Source organism: Cervus canadensis, chromosome 18 (genome assembly GCF_019320065.1).
Source record: "Cervus canadensis isolate Bull #8, Minnesota chromosome 18, ASM1932006v1, whole genome shotgun sequence".
Lineage (NCBI taxonomy): Eukaryota > Metazoa > Chordata > Mammalia > Artiodactyla > Cervidae > Cervus > Cervus canadensis.
In genome coordinates, this window is record NC_057403.1 from 36,602,110 (window position 1) to 36,622,127 (window position 20,018).

General features: G+C 52.4%; 1 protein-coding gene across 2 annotated transcripts in view; it reads right to left on the reverse strand.

Moving 5' to 3' along the window:
* Positions 1-20,018, reverse strand: part of ZFP90 (ZFP90 zinc finger protein) — a 160,433-nt gene that overhangs the window by 98,921 nt on the left and 41,494 nt on the right. The window contains exon 3 of one of the 2 annotated variants that reach the window (XM_043435482.1): positions 13,637-15,554. The exons of the other annotated variant lie outside the window; for it this stretch is intronic. Within the exon in view, the coding sequence (XP_043291417.1) occupies positions 15,498-15,554 (57 nt within the window). The 3' untranslated portion in view covers positions 13,637-15,497. Of the gene's footprint in view, positions 1-13,636; positions 15,555-20,018 lie in introns of those variants that run through there. 2 annotated transcript variants of the gene reach the window in all.

The window sequence follows — 20,018 nt, forward strand, 5'->3', positions numbered from 1 at the left end:
GCCCAATAGTCCTAACCACTCACCCCTTCCAGTCAGAGTCCTGGGGTCTTAAGGGCTCTGAGTCAGGGCTCTTCCAGAATCCCCCTAGAAAGTGCAAAGTCCAATGTGATGTGAAATAAAACACTCTTCCTTTGGCCAGACCCTCACCCCTCACCCCAACAGCCCTTATTTCAGACTTCAGCTTCCAGAGCCACATTTCCAGATGGACTTTGTCCATCCTTAGGATGGGGTCCCATAGACACAAAAGCCTGGCCAGGATCCAGGAAGGGACCAGTGTGGTGTGGGCATTACCAGAGCTGGGTATGGCAGCCTCAGTTGGGAAATAGACAAGCCTACAGATGAACTAACCCAACATGGGACTTGGTGGGGGGGATTTCCCTGGCGATCCGGTGGCTAAGACTCTGAGCTCCCAATGCAAGGGCCCGGGGTTCGATATCACAAGCTGCAACTAAGAGTTGGCATGTCACAGCTAAAGATCCCACATGCTGCAACTAAGACCCAGAGCAGCCAAATAAATAAATACTTCTTTAAAAGTACATGCATGAATTTTTTAAAAATGTGACTGGGGATGGGCAGTGACAAGGTTGGTGGTGCAGGGTACACTGGGCGCAGGCGTGAGGAAGGGGGACTCTCCCTAGCCTGAGCCAGAAAGAAAAGCTTCTTGGTGGATGCAATGTCTGTGTTGAAGCTCCAAGGATGAACAGGCACATGGCCTAGAGTAAAGATGTGAGGGACAGTTAATAATGGACTGGGGGGGTCTTTGGAGTCTGCCTTCTTGAGGATGCATGATCAGGGTCCATGGATCCTGTTCTTGTCCTTTGACCCTTCTCACCCTGCTCCCTCGCTCTGAGCAGTCTCCTCCAGCCCCAGGATTATAACCATCATCCCTTTGCTACCTGTGGTCCATTCTACCTTGTCACATGCAATCCCTGCTACCTGGACTGCCCTTGACTTACATGCCTCTCTGGGGAACCCATCGCTCAAGACCCACCTTGATATTCCCTCCTTTTTGGTGCCTTTTCAAAACCAATCTTTCAATCATACATTCATTCTACAAACTGCTATTGAGCACCAAGCATTAGGTCCAGAATGGGTCCCTACATTGTAACTGTTTACCTGTCTGTCTCTCCCCAGCTGACCAGGATCTCCTGGGGGAGGGCGCAGGCAGAATTGTATCTTTTGTTTTCTTAAACCTCAGCTTTTAAGATTCATTCCCTGTATGAATGGATGGATGACTGAATGAATTTAGGTATAGCATCTCCTTGTAAAACCACAAGAAACACTCCAGTTACCAGAGCTGGAACCCTCTGACTCCCAGTTTTGTCTCCTGACACTGTCCCCAAAGAATTTGGCCATATGTTATTAAATTGAAGTGAATTAAAATTTGCTTGAAATAACCACAGACTCCCCCGCTCCCCTGAGCCTGCAGTGACCGTATTACATCTCTTCCAGGCACAGAAGTTTGACATTTCATTGCAAAGTCATTTTCTTCTCATTTCCTTATGTTGCTAAAATATTCTATTTCTCTTCACTTCCCCTTTGTGTTCCCATTACTCACGTTTAGTTAAATTTATCTGCTGCCATTTAATCATCTGAGATAGGCTTGCTGGTGGGGACATTCTTAGGGCACTGCCTTCCAGACCATCTGTCTCCTCTAGGGCCACTCTGAAAACAGGACCCAGATCACTGCCCCAGGGCTTCTAGGCTGACCCTCAGACCTTCGGTTTGTCCCCAGGGCGACTCTGACTTGAGTCCCCTCTCCCTCCCATACCTATTGCCTTCCTCACCCCAGCTTTCTCCTCTTCTGTTTCCTGGGGTCCGGTTTTCATTCTGCCTCTAAGCCCAGGAAACAGAAGATCTTCTAAGACCCCTTTGGTCACCCTGAGCAAGGGGTCTCATAACTGTTCTCTCATTGGGTCTCCTGAGTAAATCCTTAATGGTTCCAAGGTACCCAACAAGGCAGCCAGTGTGGGGGTTGTTTGGTGCCTGCCTGGGACTCGGCCATATCCACCATATTTCTGTGGCTGCCGGACACCTTTCTTCTTACCTGCCCACCTACCCACCTCATGTAAGGGTGGGGAGTATTCTTTTCCCTGGAGACAGTTGGCAAAGACCAGGAAGGCAACTTTGGCTTGGAGTGGAATCCCAGTTTCCCTTCTCAGTAACTGTCACTTAGGGATCTGGGGTTGCCCCTGGGGCTGAGGGCTTAGAACTGCTCAGGACATGGGTGGTCAAGGCCCAGAGGCCACAGAGCCCCTGCCTGGGCCCTGGCAGAGCCCAGGATGCTGCCATTTCCTGGGCATTTGCAGTGTGCTGGTTGCTGTGGGGACATCTGGAGAGCTGGGGCCATGAATCTCCTCTTCCCAGGGGGATAGTGAAGGATGCTCGCTCCCCACCTCAAGCCTGGGGGACGGGGCTTCTGGGAGACCACTGCAGAAAGCTCAAGACAAGTCCTTTGGAGCCTCAGGGACACAGTGAACTGGGGCGACTTATGCCAGAAAAATCCTGATGGAAGGAGACAGGCTGGCCAGATGGCTTCGCGGGGCAGCTAGGAGAGTAGTCGTGTCGGGATCTCCCTGCCCGCCCGGAGATCAGGAGGGCAGAGGATGAACGAACACTTGCAGAGGATGAGAGGTGGCCGCTGACAGGAGAGAGCCAGCATGGGGCTGTCTCACGGCCTGATCAGAAAGCCTCCGGGAGGAACAAAAAGACATCAGCCAAGGGGTGAAGAAGGGGTCAGAAGGCGATTTAGTTTAGATTTCACCCAGGGGCTGGGGAAAAAGGTAGCTTCATAAGTACGTTTAAAGGACAAAGGGAGACAAAGATAAATTGTTTTATAGTTAGTTCTATTTTATGAGTCATGTCTGTAGGGCTACACATAAATTACTTTTTTTCCCTAATAAAATGTACGTCATTCTTGTGTCAATTCAAAACATCTTCATCTTTCTAGAACAAGGTCGTGTTTCCAGTCTTTACTCATCTATATTTTCTATGGTCTCCAGTTGCACTGAGGTTAAAAACATCCATTATCTTTATTATATCTGAAATAGTTTATGCCCTAGAACTCTTATCTCAATTTTCACAACAACCCTGGAAGGGAAGGGCTCATGTTAGCCCTGTTCTGTTTTCGAGGGTCAGAAATTCAGACCGGGGCTAAAGGGTACACAGCAGTGAGTGGCAGAGGCAAAGTTTAATTGGAAAAGTCAGGCCTGTATTGGGGTGAGGGTGCAGGCAATGGTGATGCAACAGGGGATGAGGGGCAGCCCTCCCCCAAGCTCCATCCCCACCCTCATTATATATATATATATACACATATTTATTTGGCTGGGTCGGGTCTTAATTGCGGCACACAGGAACTTCATTGTGGCATGTGGGCTTAGTTGCCTCGAGGTATGTGGGATCTTAGTTCCCTGACCAAGGATCGAACTCTCATCCCCTACAATGCCAGGCAGATTCTTAACCACTGGACCACCTGGAAAGTACCCCCAACTCCCATCTTAAGTAGGCACAGCTGTTGTTGAGATGCCCTCTGAGGATGTTCTGGGTGGGGCTTCCTGACAAACACCTATAGGACAGTGGCCCTCACTGCCCAGGACTTTGACAAGAGTGCATGAACCACTCTGTCCCCTGGAGACCACCCCATGAAGGAGCCAGAAGGAGATCTCCTTAGTTGATAGCCGTTCTCACACTACTGGATCAAGTGTGATGGCTAGAATTCGTGAGCCCAGAGTCTTTTGTGAGTTCAGGTTTTAGGGGGAGTAGGACCCAGAGCTAGGAGACGGGTGAGCAGCCCCAGGTCCACACCGGGGGATGCTGCCTGTGACTGACAGTTCCTGGGAGGCTTGGAGGACTCCCACATTTGGTTCCAGCCCAGGATCTCCCTGGACCCCTGCAGGGACACTCCCCCTTGTAACTTTGGCTGTTGATGGTTCTATTCTCACATCAATAAACCCCCAACTAAGAAACTAAAAAACTTGCCTTCACAAAAAACTTACAATTCCCTGCCTGCACTGACCCACACCAGATTCCTCCTTTCTTAATGCCACTTACTCATCAGAACTGTGTCTCTAAGAAGGCTATGTGGTCCCAGGAAGGCCACTAGCCCTGCTCTGGTCCCCTAGCCTCTTTTCTGCCACTTTTCTTCCTTGGACTAGATGGAGAAAAATGGGAAGACTGGTCTAACATCTAGCCCTTTGTGCAGACATGTGGCTGTCGCTTGCAGGAGGGACAGAATGAAGTCCCATGGGTTTTTTTTTCAGCCCAACCTCACCTGCCTGATAGGTCAGAGGGGATGTCTGCCAGAGGCTCAGATGTAGCTGATGTCAGACTGGTTCTGAGCGGGGGCGGCGGGGGTTGGGGGGAGGTACAGGGGGATGTCTTGCATTTCACTCTTTCCTGGACTTCACAAGCGATTTAATGTGACTGTGGCATAGGCCACACTGGGGGTGTTTGGCAGGTGCTATTTTCAATCAGAAGCTCCTCTTTCATTTTTTCTGGTGAGGGGGTTTCAGCAGGTGTTGAAGAGTCTGAGGCAGTAGAGGGTGAGCTGCAGTAAGCAGCGTGTGTCTGGCATCTAATTTGATTTGACTTGTTTTCCTGGCCATGCGAACCTGTAGCCAGAAATAAAAAGCACAGGCTGCGGGGGGTGACAGCTCCCTGCCTCATGTCTCTGGCTCCCGCCAGCCCGAGGGCTCGCTCTATAGCTACAGGGCCGTGTGAAGGGAGCACGGCCAAGGACTCCTGCTAGGCATACACAGCCTGGGAAATTGTTTTTGATTATGTTTGAAAAGCCTCAGAAAAATCTCTTCCCCAAACTTTCTGCAATTATGCAAGGAGGTGATTTATGAAGCATGGGTCAGACTGGGCCAGCTCTCCTGGTTGGCTAAAACTGGCCTAAAAAATAATGTGTGGTTGTCAGATCCTAAATTAAATGATTCAAATACTACTGCAGCTGATTAAAGGACTTTATTCAATCTCCTCTTGACCACATGCTCTTCTGTGAGGGCAAGAGAGATACCGTTTCTGGAAGAATTGCAATGTTTGGAGACCGTTGATCTAAAGTCATGGATGATGTTTATTAAATATGGTTCCTCCTCCCTTTGATGAAAGGCGAGACTAAAGAGGGAGGAGGAAATGATCTACTGTTGGTTTTACTATGAACGACCCTCCCTCCGCCAGGCGTCTGGGTAGGAGCCTCCACAGTGAACCAAGGCTGGGTGGCTGAGGAATTTTTAAGGATCCTTAAGAGATATCTAGGCAATAATAACAAAGGTCAACAAATGAAACTCAAGCATGAGTAAACAGATTAAAACAGTGAATGCATCTGGGACGCTGGCAGACAGTCTTTAGTGGTGCCTGCCGCAGGACTCTCAAGAGCACCCAGAGACTGGCAGGCGAGGCAGCCCTGTGCTGGTCCGTCCGTGTCCTCCCTTCTTAGCCCTGCTGATTGGACCAGGAGAGGACTGTGAGCCAAAACAACCCATCCAGAGACACACAGCACGCTGTGGCAAAAAGCGGGTGAGCGAGCTTGGGCACATGACAGCAGAAGTCCAGCACGGAGGCGGTGAGCGGCTGGTGCAGACGCGGACAGGAGGAGAGGGAGAGGTCAGGAGTTGAGGTCGGCAGTATGTTCAGATGTGAGGAAGCAGAAACTATCTGGAAGCGGAAGCTAGAAGACGGGAAAGGAAACTCAGAGTGAAGGAGAAACCAAGGAACTGTTGGTCAGGAGAGAGAAGAGAGCAAAGCAAGCTCAGAGACTGTGTGAGCCTGAGAGAGACACGGAGAAGCCCGCCGGCCCCCGGAACGGCCCTTCCTCCTGGCTGCCCTCTGTTCAGGGCTCTGGCCCAGTTTGTGCTCGTCTTGAAAACCCCTTTGTAAGGTGGCCTAGGCAGGACTCTAAAGAACCCAGGGGGACACAAGAATCAACAGAAGTTTTCAGCACTGACAACAGGGCAGTTCACCATATGAAACACACGCAATTTATAGAGAGTGAGTCATCAAATCTCAAAGGGACGTGATGAGGCGAAACCAGCGGTGAAAGGAATGGCCTTTTGGCCGCAGCAAGGAGGAGAGTGGCAGGCACTGGGCAAGAACTGGGTTCGCCTCCTCCAGGGCCACCCCTGACCCTCCTCTGGGCTTCCGTCTCTGGAGGAAAGTAGGCCATGCAGACAACAGTCATGTCCTGGCCCTTCTACTCCAGGGCAACTGTCAGGGACCTCACTTAAGGGAAGTTCGCTTGTGAATCCCAGGTGCCGCCTAGATCTGGAGAGGCAGAGAGACCATGGAGGCCTGGGCACCCACGACCCCGCTGGGCCCATCGAGAGGTGCAGGGCGCACTCATCCCCAATTCCCTCTGGCCCCTGTGTGGGCTGCTCCCTCAGAGTCTGGGGTTTGGGCTGGATGGTCCCCTGGTCATCAAACCTCTCTCATCGCATTTCACAGGGCTGACTTTTGCTGCCATCCCAGCTGAGAAGGGCAGATCTGGGTTAGTTATCTCCACCCAAATATTCGTGGGGGCTTCGCTTCTACTTCCCCACATCACACCCTCCTCTGCTGAGACACATGGGGTCAGCTGTCACATGGGACTGGTTGCAGAGAAGTAAGCAAATGCCCAGGGCATTTTCCTCACTTAATGGTTAGCAGGCAAGTCCTCCCTAAACACCTCCCACGGCCTGGGCACTGGTGATGGGCCAGGGAGGTGGGACGGGAGCCCACCACCTCCTGTCCACGCAGACAGCGCCTTCAGCACTGACCTCAGGTACTTGACCAACGCTCCTCTCACTGACAACCACCAGGCTCCCTCCTTCCCTTTCTTTAGGTCTCAGCTCAAGTGTTACCTTCTCAAAGAGGTTCAGCTGACATCTGATTTAAACAGGCCCCCTCCTCCATACCCTGCTATTTTCCCCCATGCCCTACCCCATGCCATAGAATATGGTTTCATGTTCACTGTCTGTCTCTTCCCACTGGAGTGTAAGCTTAAAGTTTTGTATGTTTTGGCATCTGTTCCCCTGCATCTGAAATAGGGCCTGGCTCACAATAAGCATCCAATAAATACTTGTAGAATAAATTAATTTACCAAATAGTTTTAATTTACACTTCACTTTTTAGCCAGAGCATATGTTTTTTCACATGCTGAGAACAAGTCTGGTGTCATGAGAAAGGTCCTAGACTCTGGTGCCAGGCCGCAGGGTTAGATACTGGCCATGCCACTTACTTTATAACCTTGAGCTAGTCACTTTGCCTCCTGTGCCTCAGTTTACTCATCTGTGGGATAGGAATACTCCCTAGTAATGCTTTTGAGATTTAAAGGAGTTGATGCATATAAAGGCTTGCAACAGATCCTGCCTATGTAAACATCATCTTAATGTTTTATTGAGTGTTTGTGTTTCATTTCAAATGTCTCTGTTCCTGTCCTTTGACCACATTTATGGGGGTACTTTTTCTAATTGATGGGCAGGCTCTTTAAGCCAGTGCCCTCCTGGGTGTGTGCTGCACATTCAGGGCTCGCACTGCCTCTAGAGGGCGCCCGGGTCCCACTGGCACTGGGGCACGGAACTCCAGATGGAGCTAAGACCTGTGGGTTCGTCCCCCTCATCTCCACCCTCTTCCCGCTCCCTGACCCAAGGACAGGGAGCTGGCGAGGGGTCCAGCGTGGATAGCTGGATGCATCGTCTGGGGAGCACAGCCTCCCAGATCGCCCCCGCTTTGGATGATATCACCACCCACCACCCCCACTGCACCCCGCAGAAGCAAGCAGGGATGCCCCAGGGACTCGGAAGATGACCCTGCAGGTTGCTCACAACTCAAGCAAAAGGAAGCCCTGGTTATTTTACTTGGAAGAATTTGTACATTAACATGTCTTCATGGGTGTCTCACTGTGATGGGAGAAACTAGGGACAGAAGCAGGGGTGGGGTGGGGTGGGGGAGTAGGAGGGAACCCGGGTGGGGTTCCCACCAGCATGGCTAGTAGGGTCACCAGGCAGCGGCTCCCTGCCCAAGCAGGGGTCTTAGACGGCAGCAGCTGGAGCCAGGGAAGCAGATGATGGGCTTCGGGGGCCCCAGAGGGAGGTAATGGGATAGACACAGGGTCCCAGCTGGAAACGAGGGGACACCAAATCCTCAGGGCTGCTGACCAGAGACCTCCTGAGAGGGACATAGAATGCTGGGTGTGGCCAAGACTGTACGGGGTCCAGTCGACACAGCAGCCTGGAGGTTGCAGCAAGAGGAGGGGCATCAAGGAAACTTGTGACCTGGATGGTGGGACGGGGCATTCACACCTCATAAAAGTTACCCAGGATGAGGACGGGTCTTTGAAGTGGGAAAGAGTGAGTCAGGGCCCAGAGCAAGGACTGGGAAGTGGGGGGACAGCATGAAAGAGCCTCAGAGGTAGGTTGGGGGCTTTGTTTAAGGGCCCAGGAGCCATGGTCTTCAGGGGTGTTTGGGGAGGGGGGGCTGGAGAATGAGCAACAACCCCCAGGGGCTGTGGGGAAGCTGTGGTGGGAGGGGGCGGGTTAATAAAGTAGGAGATGGACAGAGAGGCGAGCAGTTTCTACAGGGATGGTGCCTGTGGTGGGAGGACGGCAGAGGGGAGCAGGTGAGATGTGAGACTTCGCTGGATGGGGGTGGGAGAGGGGGACACTGGGCAGGCCCCAAAGCACCCCAGGGCCTCTGGATAGAGGCCAGGACAGCAGAGCCCTCGCCCGTGCCCCCGACCTCCCTCCACTGCTGCTACTTCTTCGCAGGACCCCTCTCCTGTCAAGAACCCCCAGCACCACGACGGGGTGCTTTGGAAGGAGGGAGCCTTGGGCTCTCAGCACACACCCAGGAGCTACACATGTGAGAAAGCTCCCGGAAGCCTTTAGTGGTTTAAAGGGCCCCGGCTTGGTGTGCTGGCCCCATTAAAGGGAACATTTTCTCACAATGGAGGCGCAAGTAGGTTGTCTGATGGTAACTGCTTTTCTAACCCATAGAGAAAGTGCATCACAAACCCACCGCAATTAAGTGAAGTGGTCACAGTCCTCTTTCTTTTTTGATTTAGAGCTATTTAGAAATATAAGCAGCTGACTTTGCTTCCAGGGTTTTTTTTTTCCCCTTCCCTCAACTGAGTTTTCACTTTTTTTTTCTTTTGAATCCCATTAAATAATCTAAGTGTTCCAGGAGGGAAGAATGAAAAGATGTTTGCGTTTCCAACTCTGCAGCCAACCACTGTTCAGATAATACCCTCAGTGCGTAACCTGGGAGTTTAATATCCTCAAATATTTATAATTATGTAAAAATAGCCCTAAGAAATGTTCAGCTTACTCACAGCTAGGTAATTATCCGTATCCAACATTCACAGACTCAGAGCTGCTTCTCACAGTTCAGGGGCATTCATTTCTCTGCCACCCGAGGCATTCTAGGTATGTGGAATCAGTGGGCAGATCCCTAAAGGGGCAAGGAGATGGCTTGTGCGGGTCCCTCTCCTGGGCACACTGCGGCCCCCTCCCCTGCTAGGGTTCAGATCCCTTTTCCTGGGTTGGGAAGATCTCTGGAGAAGGGAACAGCTACCCACTCCAGTATTCTGGCCTGGAGAATTCCATGGACTGTATAGTCCATGGGGTAGCAGAGTCGGACATGACTGAGCAACTTTCACTTTTCCTTCGTCAGAGCAAGAGAAGTCCCAATGTGCAAAGCAAATGGCGCCCAGCCCCTCTAGTCATGAGGAAGAGTCACTGCATTGTACAAACACGCGCAAAAGGAGGACTCAGTCATTCCCAAGAAATCCTTTAGTCAACCCCTAGATGAAGTCCCACACCAGGAGTATCCATGGAGTCTCAGATGCCACGTGAAAAAGGATGCTATGATCCGACAAGCATGGGGTAAGCACACTGTACTCCGTGGCCCTTTGGAGAGGCACAGCGCACAGCCTCTATTAATACATTTCCCCTTTCCTGTCATCTCTCCTGCTGCTCTCTCTGCTCCACGCACATTTCCAGAAGAATATCAAGAAAACTATTTTCCCTGCATAATTACCCGCCTCCTCCCCACCCACCTACACACATCTTTCCTGCTTTGAAGTGGCAGCTGCTCTGATTTCTTTAAGTGGACTGCACTCTGCATTTACCAGTCAGGCAGAGTTAAAGGGAGGGAGCCCCAGCCAGGCTGGAGGTGAGGGATCCCAGCACCAGCCCTCCCCTCACCAGACCCGCTGCCCCTTGGCTCCTCTGTCTGATTGAGGGTGCTTTCCCACCTCTCCTGGGCTGGGGGTGCAAGGCTACGGGTCCCTGAATGGGTCACCAACTAGCTGCCTAGCCCTCATTCTCCTGAACCCAGGCAGCCCCAGTCTTGACCTTGCAACCTCATTGGAACTTACTGTTTAGTGAGATCAGCTAGCATGCTCTCAGCTGGAGGTGACAGATAACCCAGCCCAAACTAACACAACAGAGTGGGGTGGTTCCTGCAGCCTCAGAGTCCAGAGGAAGCCGATGTTCCAGCCGAGCAGGGCAGTGTCTCCATCACCCCGGAATCCTCTCAGGCCTGCCTGCCTCTGGACCTCATCCCCAGCCTGGTCACACTCAAAACCGCAAATGGGACAAATTTGTTCCAAACCCATGCCCCCATGTCTGTGCTCTGACCACTCAGACAAATCAGTAGGTCTTTCTCCAGATGATTAAGATAACATGTCTCAGGGGCCCTTCAAAAGTTCCCCTGGTCTGGTTGACCCAGCTTGGGTCTGAGGTCTACCCCTGAGCCAATCACTGGGGCCAGGCAGACAGATGTGCTGACTCATTTCACTCAGTCAAGGCCCACCATACAGCTGGGGGCTGGTGGGACATCCACAGGCTGCCAGGGGAAGGATGGGCATCCCAATAAAATGTGAACAGGGTGCCAAGGGAAGGGAGGATGGATGCCAGAGGCCACAGGGGCAAATGTCCATTTCTCTGGGTAACTCACCTTATCTCTTTGAGAAGCAAAGGTGAGCCTCTTTCTCTGTGCACCTCAATAATGAGATTTCCCAAGTAGGGTCCTTGCCTCTCTTGTGTCTCTGGCACCTGGAACACTGGCTGACCAGCCAGGTGCTCTACCTGTCAGAGTGGGGGAAGGGGTCAAAGGGAGGGAGAAACAGGGCCGCCAACTCCCCGCTGGCTGCGTGTGGCTGGCTCTGGGCTCTGGGTGAGTTGACGGACTGTCAGCCCTGGGACCAATGGAGCCGGCTGGCTGGGAGCCCAGGGCCCAGAGTGACACATGCCCTTCTCCACAGGCCTCGCTTCTGAGATGGCTGGGAGGAGGGAGTGCTTTCACCAACAGATCTGTGTGTGCCTGGCATGTAAATTTGTCACTACCCAGGCTACAGGGGCAACTCAATAAAATTCTGGAAGCATCTGGGGAACGTCTGCTCAGGCCAGGTCCAGGAATGGGTAGTGCAGAGCTCAGAGCAAGTGGACAAGACACAGCAAGCCCCCGCCCTGTGGGTGTAGAGTCTGGTGGATGCAGGCCACAACAAAGCTGGTGCAGAATCAGGGGCACTCCATCACCAGAGGTGGGAGGGGTCCCCTCAGGGCACCCTCTGTGTCACCTAAGGTCTGTCTCTCTGCAGCCAGGAGGAGCCCCGAGGTGTCCTCGTATAGATGCTGGGTGTGCTGGACATTTTCCTTTTACAAACACACGGTTTGTGAGAAATCAATCCAAACCTGCATGTTTTCACCTTAGATGCTAAGGCTTGAAGGGCAGAGCGCCTCTCCAACTTTCCTTATGAGGAAGTTGGTACCTTGGACATAATGTTCAGCTTCCTTGAGAGCTCTTCTTAGTAAGAGGAATGCATTTATTTCTTCAGGAAAATAATCTGTTGCTCTAAATTTTTGAAAACTGCCTTAATCTCTATGCCTAATTCCAGAGTGGATGTGTGTTCAATGTCAAGGGTCAGGAGACAGCCCAGGTCAGGTGTTGGGGCAGTGGCGAGAAGGGATCCTGTGGCTTTGCAGATCCAGCTCCCATTTTCCAAGAAACAGAAAGAGGAATAAAATGAATAGGAGCCACATGGTAGCATGTAACATAAGGGATGCAGTAGGGACTTTGTTAGTAACCTTTCTGGCAGCTCTTTCCCGGATTGACCCCTTCAGTGAGACCCCCTAGAGCCCCTGGGTCTGGGAGTAGCTGGGTCACCTCAGAGGGGCACTCTTGGGGTTGGGATCCATGGTCTGTTCAGTGGGAATCCATGTTGGTCACCCCTGGAGGGCACTACTTCCCCCTCCCTGCCTATTCTGGTTCATTCACCCGACAACCGTGTCCATTCACCTTGCAAATAAATGTGTCAGGCACCGTCCATGTTTCAAGTTCTGTTCTAGATGCTGGGTCTGAAATGCTAGGCTACCTAATTCTCAGGACTGAAGAGGGTCTCCGTGTTCTCCCCGTTTTCTCAGCCCTAAGGAGGAGGTGTGGCTGAGGACAGGTGCCAAGGAAATTTCCAATCTAGGCTTCTCCCTGGGCAGACTGTGTTCCTAGAATACACGTGGGCTTTTCTCACTGACATGTCAAGCAGGCAAGTGCATACCTATGCCATCCACGTTCAAGGCTGCCTTACCAGACACTGGGAGAGCATCCCTGAATAAATCTCATAGGCTTTAGTGGGAAGAATCCCCAGTGACTCTCAAGTTCATCTCTCTTGTTTGATGGGTGAGCAAACTGAGGCCCAGGGAGGCTGGAGGTTTGCCCAGGAGCCCATTAAAGCAGGACGGGGACAAAGTGGTGAACTGAGTCCTGGACTCCTGATCCCCAGGGCAACAGTTCTATCAGATGGATTAATCAGGAAAAAGCCCAGCAGTATCTGCTGAGAATGAGGGGACTTGGGTGAACTGCCTGCACTGGGATAACTGCTTTCTGGGCATTATATAATTTTCCAGGGTGACCAACTGTCCTGGTTTGTCCACTACTGAGAGACTCCCCTAAAAGTGGGACTTCCGGTGTAACAATGGAAAAGTCCCAGGAACTTCCCTGGTGGTCCAGTGGCTAACACTGCACTCCCAATGATGCAAGAGGTCTGGGTCTGAGCCCTGGTCAGGGAACCAGATCCCACATGCCACAACTAAGAGCTTGCATGCTGCAGCTAAGAGTTCACATGCCGCAACTAAAAATTCCACCTGCTGCAATGAAGATCAAAGATCCTGTGTGCTGGATCCGCAGTTGGGACCAGGCACAGTCAAATAAATAGATAAAAATAAACAGTTAATAATAATGAGAAGTCCCAAATGGGGCGAGTTAGTCACCCTACATTTAACCCTCTCAAAACCTTATGAAGGAACCACCATTGCTGCTTCCATTTTTTTCTTTTTTTTTTATTAATTTATTTTTTTATTGAAGGATAACTGCTTTACAGAATTTTGTTGTTTTCTGTCAAACCTCAACAGGAATCAGCCATAGGTATACATATATTCCCACCCTTTTGAGCCTCCCTCCCATCTCCCTCCCCACTTCACCCCTCTAGATTGATACAGAGCCCCTGTTTGAGTTTCCTGAGCCATGCAGCAAATTCCCCTTGGCTATCTATTTTACATATGGGAATGTAAGTTTCCATGTTACTCTTCCCATACATCTCACCCTCTCCTCCCCTCTCCCCATGTCCATAATGCCGCTTCCATTTTAAAGATAAGAAAACCAAGGTTCAGAGATAGCACATGACATGTTAAAGGTCTCAGTCAGTAAATAAAAGCAGCAGCCTTGGAACCCAGAAAATTCAGCTGCAGAGCCCACCAGCCTAATCACCAAGTCAAATCAGGGACCTTTCCGAAAAGAGGAGGAAACTTGCAAAATTTGGCTTGTGAGCACATATTTGGGAGACTGTTTTTTTCTGGAAGAAGAGTCTAAGGCACTGATCAGATGTTATAGGGGCTTAGGACCCCATAGAGGCTTAAGAGAAGGTCTGGGGAGGCATCACAAAGATTCCTATACCAAGTTCACGTCCCTTTTTGCTCTGAAGACAGAAAAGGACTCACGTGTAAGATCAGACCTCTCAGGGTTCATGTGCAACCGCAGGAAAATACAGAAGATGTGGGCTGTGCAATTCTGGATGGGTCCTGAGGAGTCATGAAACTGCCTTCCCTGGAAGTGTTTGCAAAGGGGAGAGTCCCTGCTCAGTGGCTATGACTCAAGCTTGACCTCCACCCAGCTCTGGGGGATCTGGGGGTGCGAGCCCTCGGGTGCCCAATCTGGGGAGGCAGGAAGCAGCTCCCAGCTTTACCAGCTCAGCAAGTCCGCTTGCCACTTCCTGTCCTCCCTGCTTTGGTCAGGTCAGCAACTAGTAGGGGGCCTTGGCATTCCCCTGGGAAGGGCTTTTCTAGAATACACCACGTAAGCTAATATTGATGGAGTGGGTGTTTACAATTTGAAGTACTGTGCTAAGTGCTTTATGTGAAAGAACTCATTCATTCCTCACCACAGCCTTATGAGGTAGATACTATTATTATCCTCATTTTACAGGGTAAACTGAGGCTCAACGCTGGTAATGGACTTGCTGAGGTCAGCCAGCTGGTAAGAACTGGCTCTGCATTGGAATCCAGGCAGTCTGATGCCAACCATCCCTCTGCCAAATGCCTGGCTATTTGCTTCTCCTGCCATTATGGTCTCTGTGGCTTGTTCCTCCCCCGTTGGGTGCACAGGGGCACTCTGAATGTCCCTCCCCACAGCTTGGTGCTTAATCTGTTTACAGACCCCCCTTGGGAGACACTACAGACATCAGTACGGTGACAGAGGTCAATGCACCTGCGTCAAGGATGGAAAGTGAGAGGAGAGAGAACAAGATTTCCTCACCCTGAGATGCGTGGCATTCCCCAGGATGAGCCCAGAGAAGACAGGAGCGAGGGGCCCACAGCTACTCAGCCTGGCAGGGCAGCAGCGGGGCCTCACCTGCAGGATGAGAAGGACAGCTCTGACCCGGAGAGAAAGGCTCTCATCCACAAAGGCACACCCCAGGTCCTTCTTCCCCACGTTGGCTGGGGAGTCGTTTTCCCACCAGCATCCAAATAAGCATCCCATCAGCTGTGGCTCCTCCACAGCCCCACATGCTCCCCTGAGCTCCAGGCCTGTGAGCTGCCTCCGGATGTGAGCTGCCGCCCAGAGCTCGGGAGTCTGTTTACCACACAAGGGCAGGTGGGCGGCCAAGGGGACCCACAGGGCTGAGGTCCAGCTGTGCTCTGCTCACCCAGCCGTGTGCCCTGGCAGGAGGCCACCTTTGCCTGAAGGAAAGGATGCCCTTCCCGCCTCTGCACAAAGGCACCATATGGGCTGGTGGAGGCCTTGCATTTATATTGGCCTCCTGATAGTTCCACTAGGTACCTGACAGGCATCTCAAATGTTGCAGGATCAAGACATGAGCTCTTGATGTCTGCCCCTTCAACCTGCTCCACTCTGGACTTCTTTCAGTGACGGGCACCTCCATTCACCCAGTTACTCACCCAAAACACTGGACTCTTCTCCTTTTGTTGCCCCTCACGTGCAAACCAGTGGCAATTCTATCAGCTCCACCTTCAAGCTGGCCAGCTCTCCTGTCCTCCATAGCTCCATCCAGGAGAAAGGCCACTGTCCTTAAGACCGGTACAGTAGACATGTATCATTTCACTGCCCTGCCTCAAACCCTCTGCGGCATTCCCCACATTCTTAGAATGCTAACATCCAAACCTCTCACAGTGGCTGACAGATGCCTACAAAGTGTGCGCTCCACACTCCCAAATCCTCAACAGAGGGAGCTGACCTGGGCTTATCATAACGGGATCTTGTCCAACAGAGCTTCCTTCCAGGTGAGGGGCAGTGACAGAAAGAGGCTGGCATAGGTCACAAATGGCCACTGGAGGAGGTGAACCCCATTCCAGAGAACTGCAACTGGAGGTTCCTACTGGGGAGGGCATGAAGAGGAGCTCTGAGGAACCCATGCAAGCACCCAGCTGAGAAAGATCCAGAAGTTTCACATCAGTCACAGAGAAGGCCAGGATGAAGGCCCAGCTGCAGCAGCAAGAAAGACCTTCTTGGGACTTTCCTGGTGGTCAGTGGTTGAGAATCTCCTTGCCAATGCAGAGGACACCAGTTTGATCCCTGGTACTGGAAGATCCCCCATACCATGGAGCAACTAAGCCCTTTGCCACAAATGCTGAAGCCAGCATGCCTGGTGTCCGTTCTCCGCAACGACAGAAGCCCCTGCTTGCCGCAACGAAGACTCAGCACAGCCAAAGATAAATAAATGAATAAAAATTTAAAAGGAAGTCCTTCTTGCTTCTCTCTCTACCTCACGCCTCCTCCCTAGTCCATCCCCGAAGAGATGGACTGGCAAGTGGAGGGTGAGCTGGAGCAAGAAAAACAAGACAGGCCCCCCACAACCTCCTTGTCCCACTGCTGGCTTCTGTGGTGAGGCAAGACGAGGTCAAAGTAGGACAGACACTTGATTACGTGAGGGTGGCTGGAAAAGATCTGGAGCGTGCTTGAGAGGTTTTCCGACAGGTGGAGGTGAGACTAGAGAGAAGGCGGGGTTTGCAGAGGCCAAGTCCAGCTCATTTGATAAACTCCATACAGGAAAGTTGGAGACAGAAAAGTGCCAGGTGGTGTCCAGGGAACAATTCACTCCACGTAGCTCCTATGTAGTGCATGCTGAAGGCAGTTTTGGGGATGGTGGTGGGGAGCAGGCAGGGACAGGTCACACCGGCCTAACAGATCAGGTCAAGGCATCTGAACCTTCCCCTGAGGACACTGGGGAGCCAGAGACAGTGGTAGGCAGAGTCCCAAGCTCTGATTTATATGTTATAAAGTTCATTCTGAGTGTGAAGGGTCAGAACTGATGGCTAAGGGGCCTGAACAAGGTCAAGGAGGTGGGATTGGCAGGGAGGGGGCGGACTGGTGAGAAATCAAGGAACTGAAACTGGCAACACATGCTATATTGGTCCTAGGGTCCCTTGCTACACTAATGAGTCACTGAGGCCTCAGGGGAGGAACTGTGCATCGTAGCATGCCAGCCCCAGGCTGGGTCTTTCCTTCTGTTCTCCCACCAGTCCTCAAATGACCCTGGAGGCGGGAATCATCACCCCCACACAGCCAGTGCGGGGACTGGCTCAGAGAAGCCCAGTGATTTGTTGGAGGCCATACCTCTGGGTAGTGAAGCAGCCAGGACTGGCCTCACTACTAGCTCTGAGGCGGGGATCCATCCTTCCTTTCCTGCCACTCACGGGGGAAAGGGGGTTGCAGGAGATCAACTGTCCTTGTCTATTCACTGAGGGACACAGCAGGGCTGGGGCCAGTCTGAGCCACAGGGGCCTGCAAAGTGTCAGGCAGGGTTCTAAGTGTTTCCCGCTTAACCCCTTTAACCTTCTCAGTGGTCCTCGGTGTAAGTTACTATTATGACCCCCATTTTACAGGTGAGTAAGTGGAAGAACAGAGAGATTGTCTAACTTGCCCAAGGTCACACCACATCTGGTAACTGACCAGGCCGGGGCTTGAACCCAGCTGCTCTGGCTCAAGTCTAACAGCAGTGGACGCCCCGCCCCCATTCCTCCAAAGTCCCTCCTGCCCCCCGCATGTATCCTCTCCTGAGATTTTCCATCTCACAGGATGTTCCTACTCCCTCGGCCTGAGTGACCTTGATCCAGCCTCAGCCTCTCGTCATTACCGTGGCCTCTGAGCCAACCCCTAAGCATCTGCCTTGACTTGCTCAAGTGCCTCAGGCCAGGACCTCTGGACCGACCTTCCCTGCCCACTTGGCCTGAGGGGAGTCAAGCAGACCTTCGGGGTGGAGGAAGGGCACCACCCCTGCATGACCCTTGGGGGGTCAGATGAGGGCTGAGAGCTGGGCCCCTGGTGTCCCTCCCACCACGGCCTCGCCACGTGCACAGGCCACAGACCACAGAGACACCAAGTCCTCTGTTCCACCCAGTTTAAAATAATTCCAGCCCTGCTCCACAGCGAGGGTGTCAGGCCACCCTCCTCAAATGGACTTGTGCCTAGGGAGCTCTGGGACTGCAACTCAGGGACCACGATGACCACCTTAACCCCTTCCTCTCCATGGGGACAGTTTCCGGGCCAGACAGCATCCCTCTTGTCTCTACTCTGGGCTCCTCGCCCTCCAGTGGGAGGAGGAGGGGCAGTGGTTCCCTGGGCTCCAAAAGGCCTGGGGTCAGAGGTCCGGGGTCCCAGGGCAGGCAGAACCGGGCCTCAGCCTCTCCTGATCCTTTGGTGTTTCTAGGGGGCCTGTGCAGCCCAGCCCACCAGGAACTGAGATAAGGTAGTGAGGCCTGGCCCTGGAGAGGGGAATGGCAACTCAATCCAGTGTTCTCGCCTGGAGAATTCCACGGACAGAGAAGCCTGGTGGGAAACAGGCCAGGGGTCGCAAAGAGTCAGACACGACTGAGCGACTAACAGCCACAGTGAGGCCTGGAGAGGTAGGAGCTACCTGAGGGCACCCAGGGAGCCAATGGCAAAGCAATGGTTCGGGCTCCAGCCAGTTCCCATAGCTGTGGGCGCCCTGCCCCTTGGACACTCCGTAACCACGCCTGAGAAAGGCCGTGTCTTGTTCTGACGCCCTAGGACACCCCAGTCATGCCAACGAGGCAGTGACCTCGAAGCCTGTTCTCTCCAGCAGTTTTTCCTAACCGCAACACCATGGTTTTCCCTTTCATTTATTTTTCCAGTCATCCACATGAAGAGAACATAAAGAAAACATAATAAAAGAGCTCCTTAATTAGAGATGGTCCATAATGGTAAAGAAGTCTCACTATAAATAGAAGAAATCTGACCTCTCCAAGCTGCCCCTGGGATTAGGCAGAGACCTGCACCCTCTCATTAAGCAGCCCCTCCATCCTATCTCGGGCCCTGGGAGGCAGCTGGGCTGGGGCAGGTATGGGGGTTGGGGGCACCTATGGGCCATGTTGCACAGACACACTTCGAGTGTGGGGGTTTTGGCATCTATTGTGAGCAGCGTTTCCTCTGCTGGGGCGGGAGGCCAGGGACAGACTTGGGTGTAGTTCGTGGACGGGGTCACCTGGGCTTGGACAAGATGCCTGGCCACTCTCTCAGGACACATTCTTAGACATGGACGATGGATGTTCAAGGAGATTCAGAAGCAGCTGGTTCAGCACCCTTGATGGCTAACCTTCCTTGACGGTTTACTGTATGCCAGGCCCAGCACTCCCCACACATGAGCTCATTTAACCCTCACAAAAACCTTGTAGTATTTTGATTGCCTTATTATACAGATGATGCACAGAGAGGTTAAGCAACTTGCCCAGGGTCACCCAGCAGATAAAAAGTAGAGACATTTGAACCAGGAAGCTGCCTCCAGTGCCTGTAGGTCTAACCACAACACGACCCTGCTTCCCGGAGAGGGCTGGGGAAGAGATCTATGTCAGCTTGGAGAGGGGTCTCTGATGCCTTAGCCCCAACTGGTTTGACAGGCCCGGGATAAGGAAAGAGGTAAGTAATAGACTGGCTATGATAGAGGATGACAGGGAGCCATGAGGGAGAGAGGAAGGGAGGGGCAGCTGACCTGAAGGAGGATGTTCCTGATCCGCAGAGTTACCTGGCAGAAGCTACCAGTCACCTCCATTAGAATGCAACATCCCTAGGGGGGGACGTGGAGAGCTGGGAAACAGAAACAGGAACCCACGTGGAGGGAAGGTCGTGTGCCACGTCCTAACGGCAGTGCATGCCACAGGTACCCATCCAAGCAAGTGGGTAGAGAGGACCACATACTAAAGCTGGTCCAGGGTCACAGGGCCTAGAGTCAGCAGCAACTAGGTGTATGGGGGCCCAAGGTCAAAGACAACTAGCATCACGGGTACCCTAGGCAGCAAATCCTCAAGGTCCTGGGCCTTCAGGGTACCACGTCCCCAGGCCTTTGAAGGCACCCAGGGCCACAGATCCTGACACATACCTCCCTCTACCTCCAACCTCCCTGGTCAGAGAATCACCCCTGGCAGATGGGTTTGTGTTCCCAGTGTCTGAGGGCAGCAAGGCTCTGACAGGCGAGGACAGTTCTGCTCAGCATGAAGATGCCCAGCATAGTCAGGGGC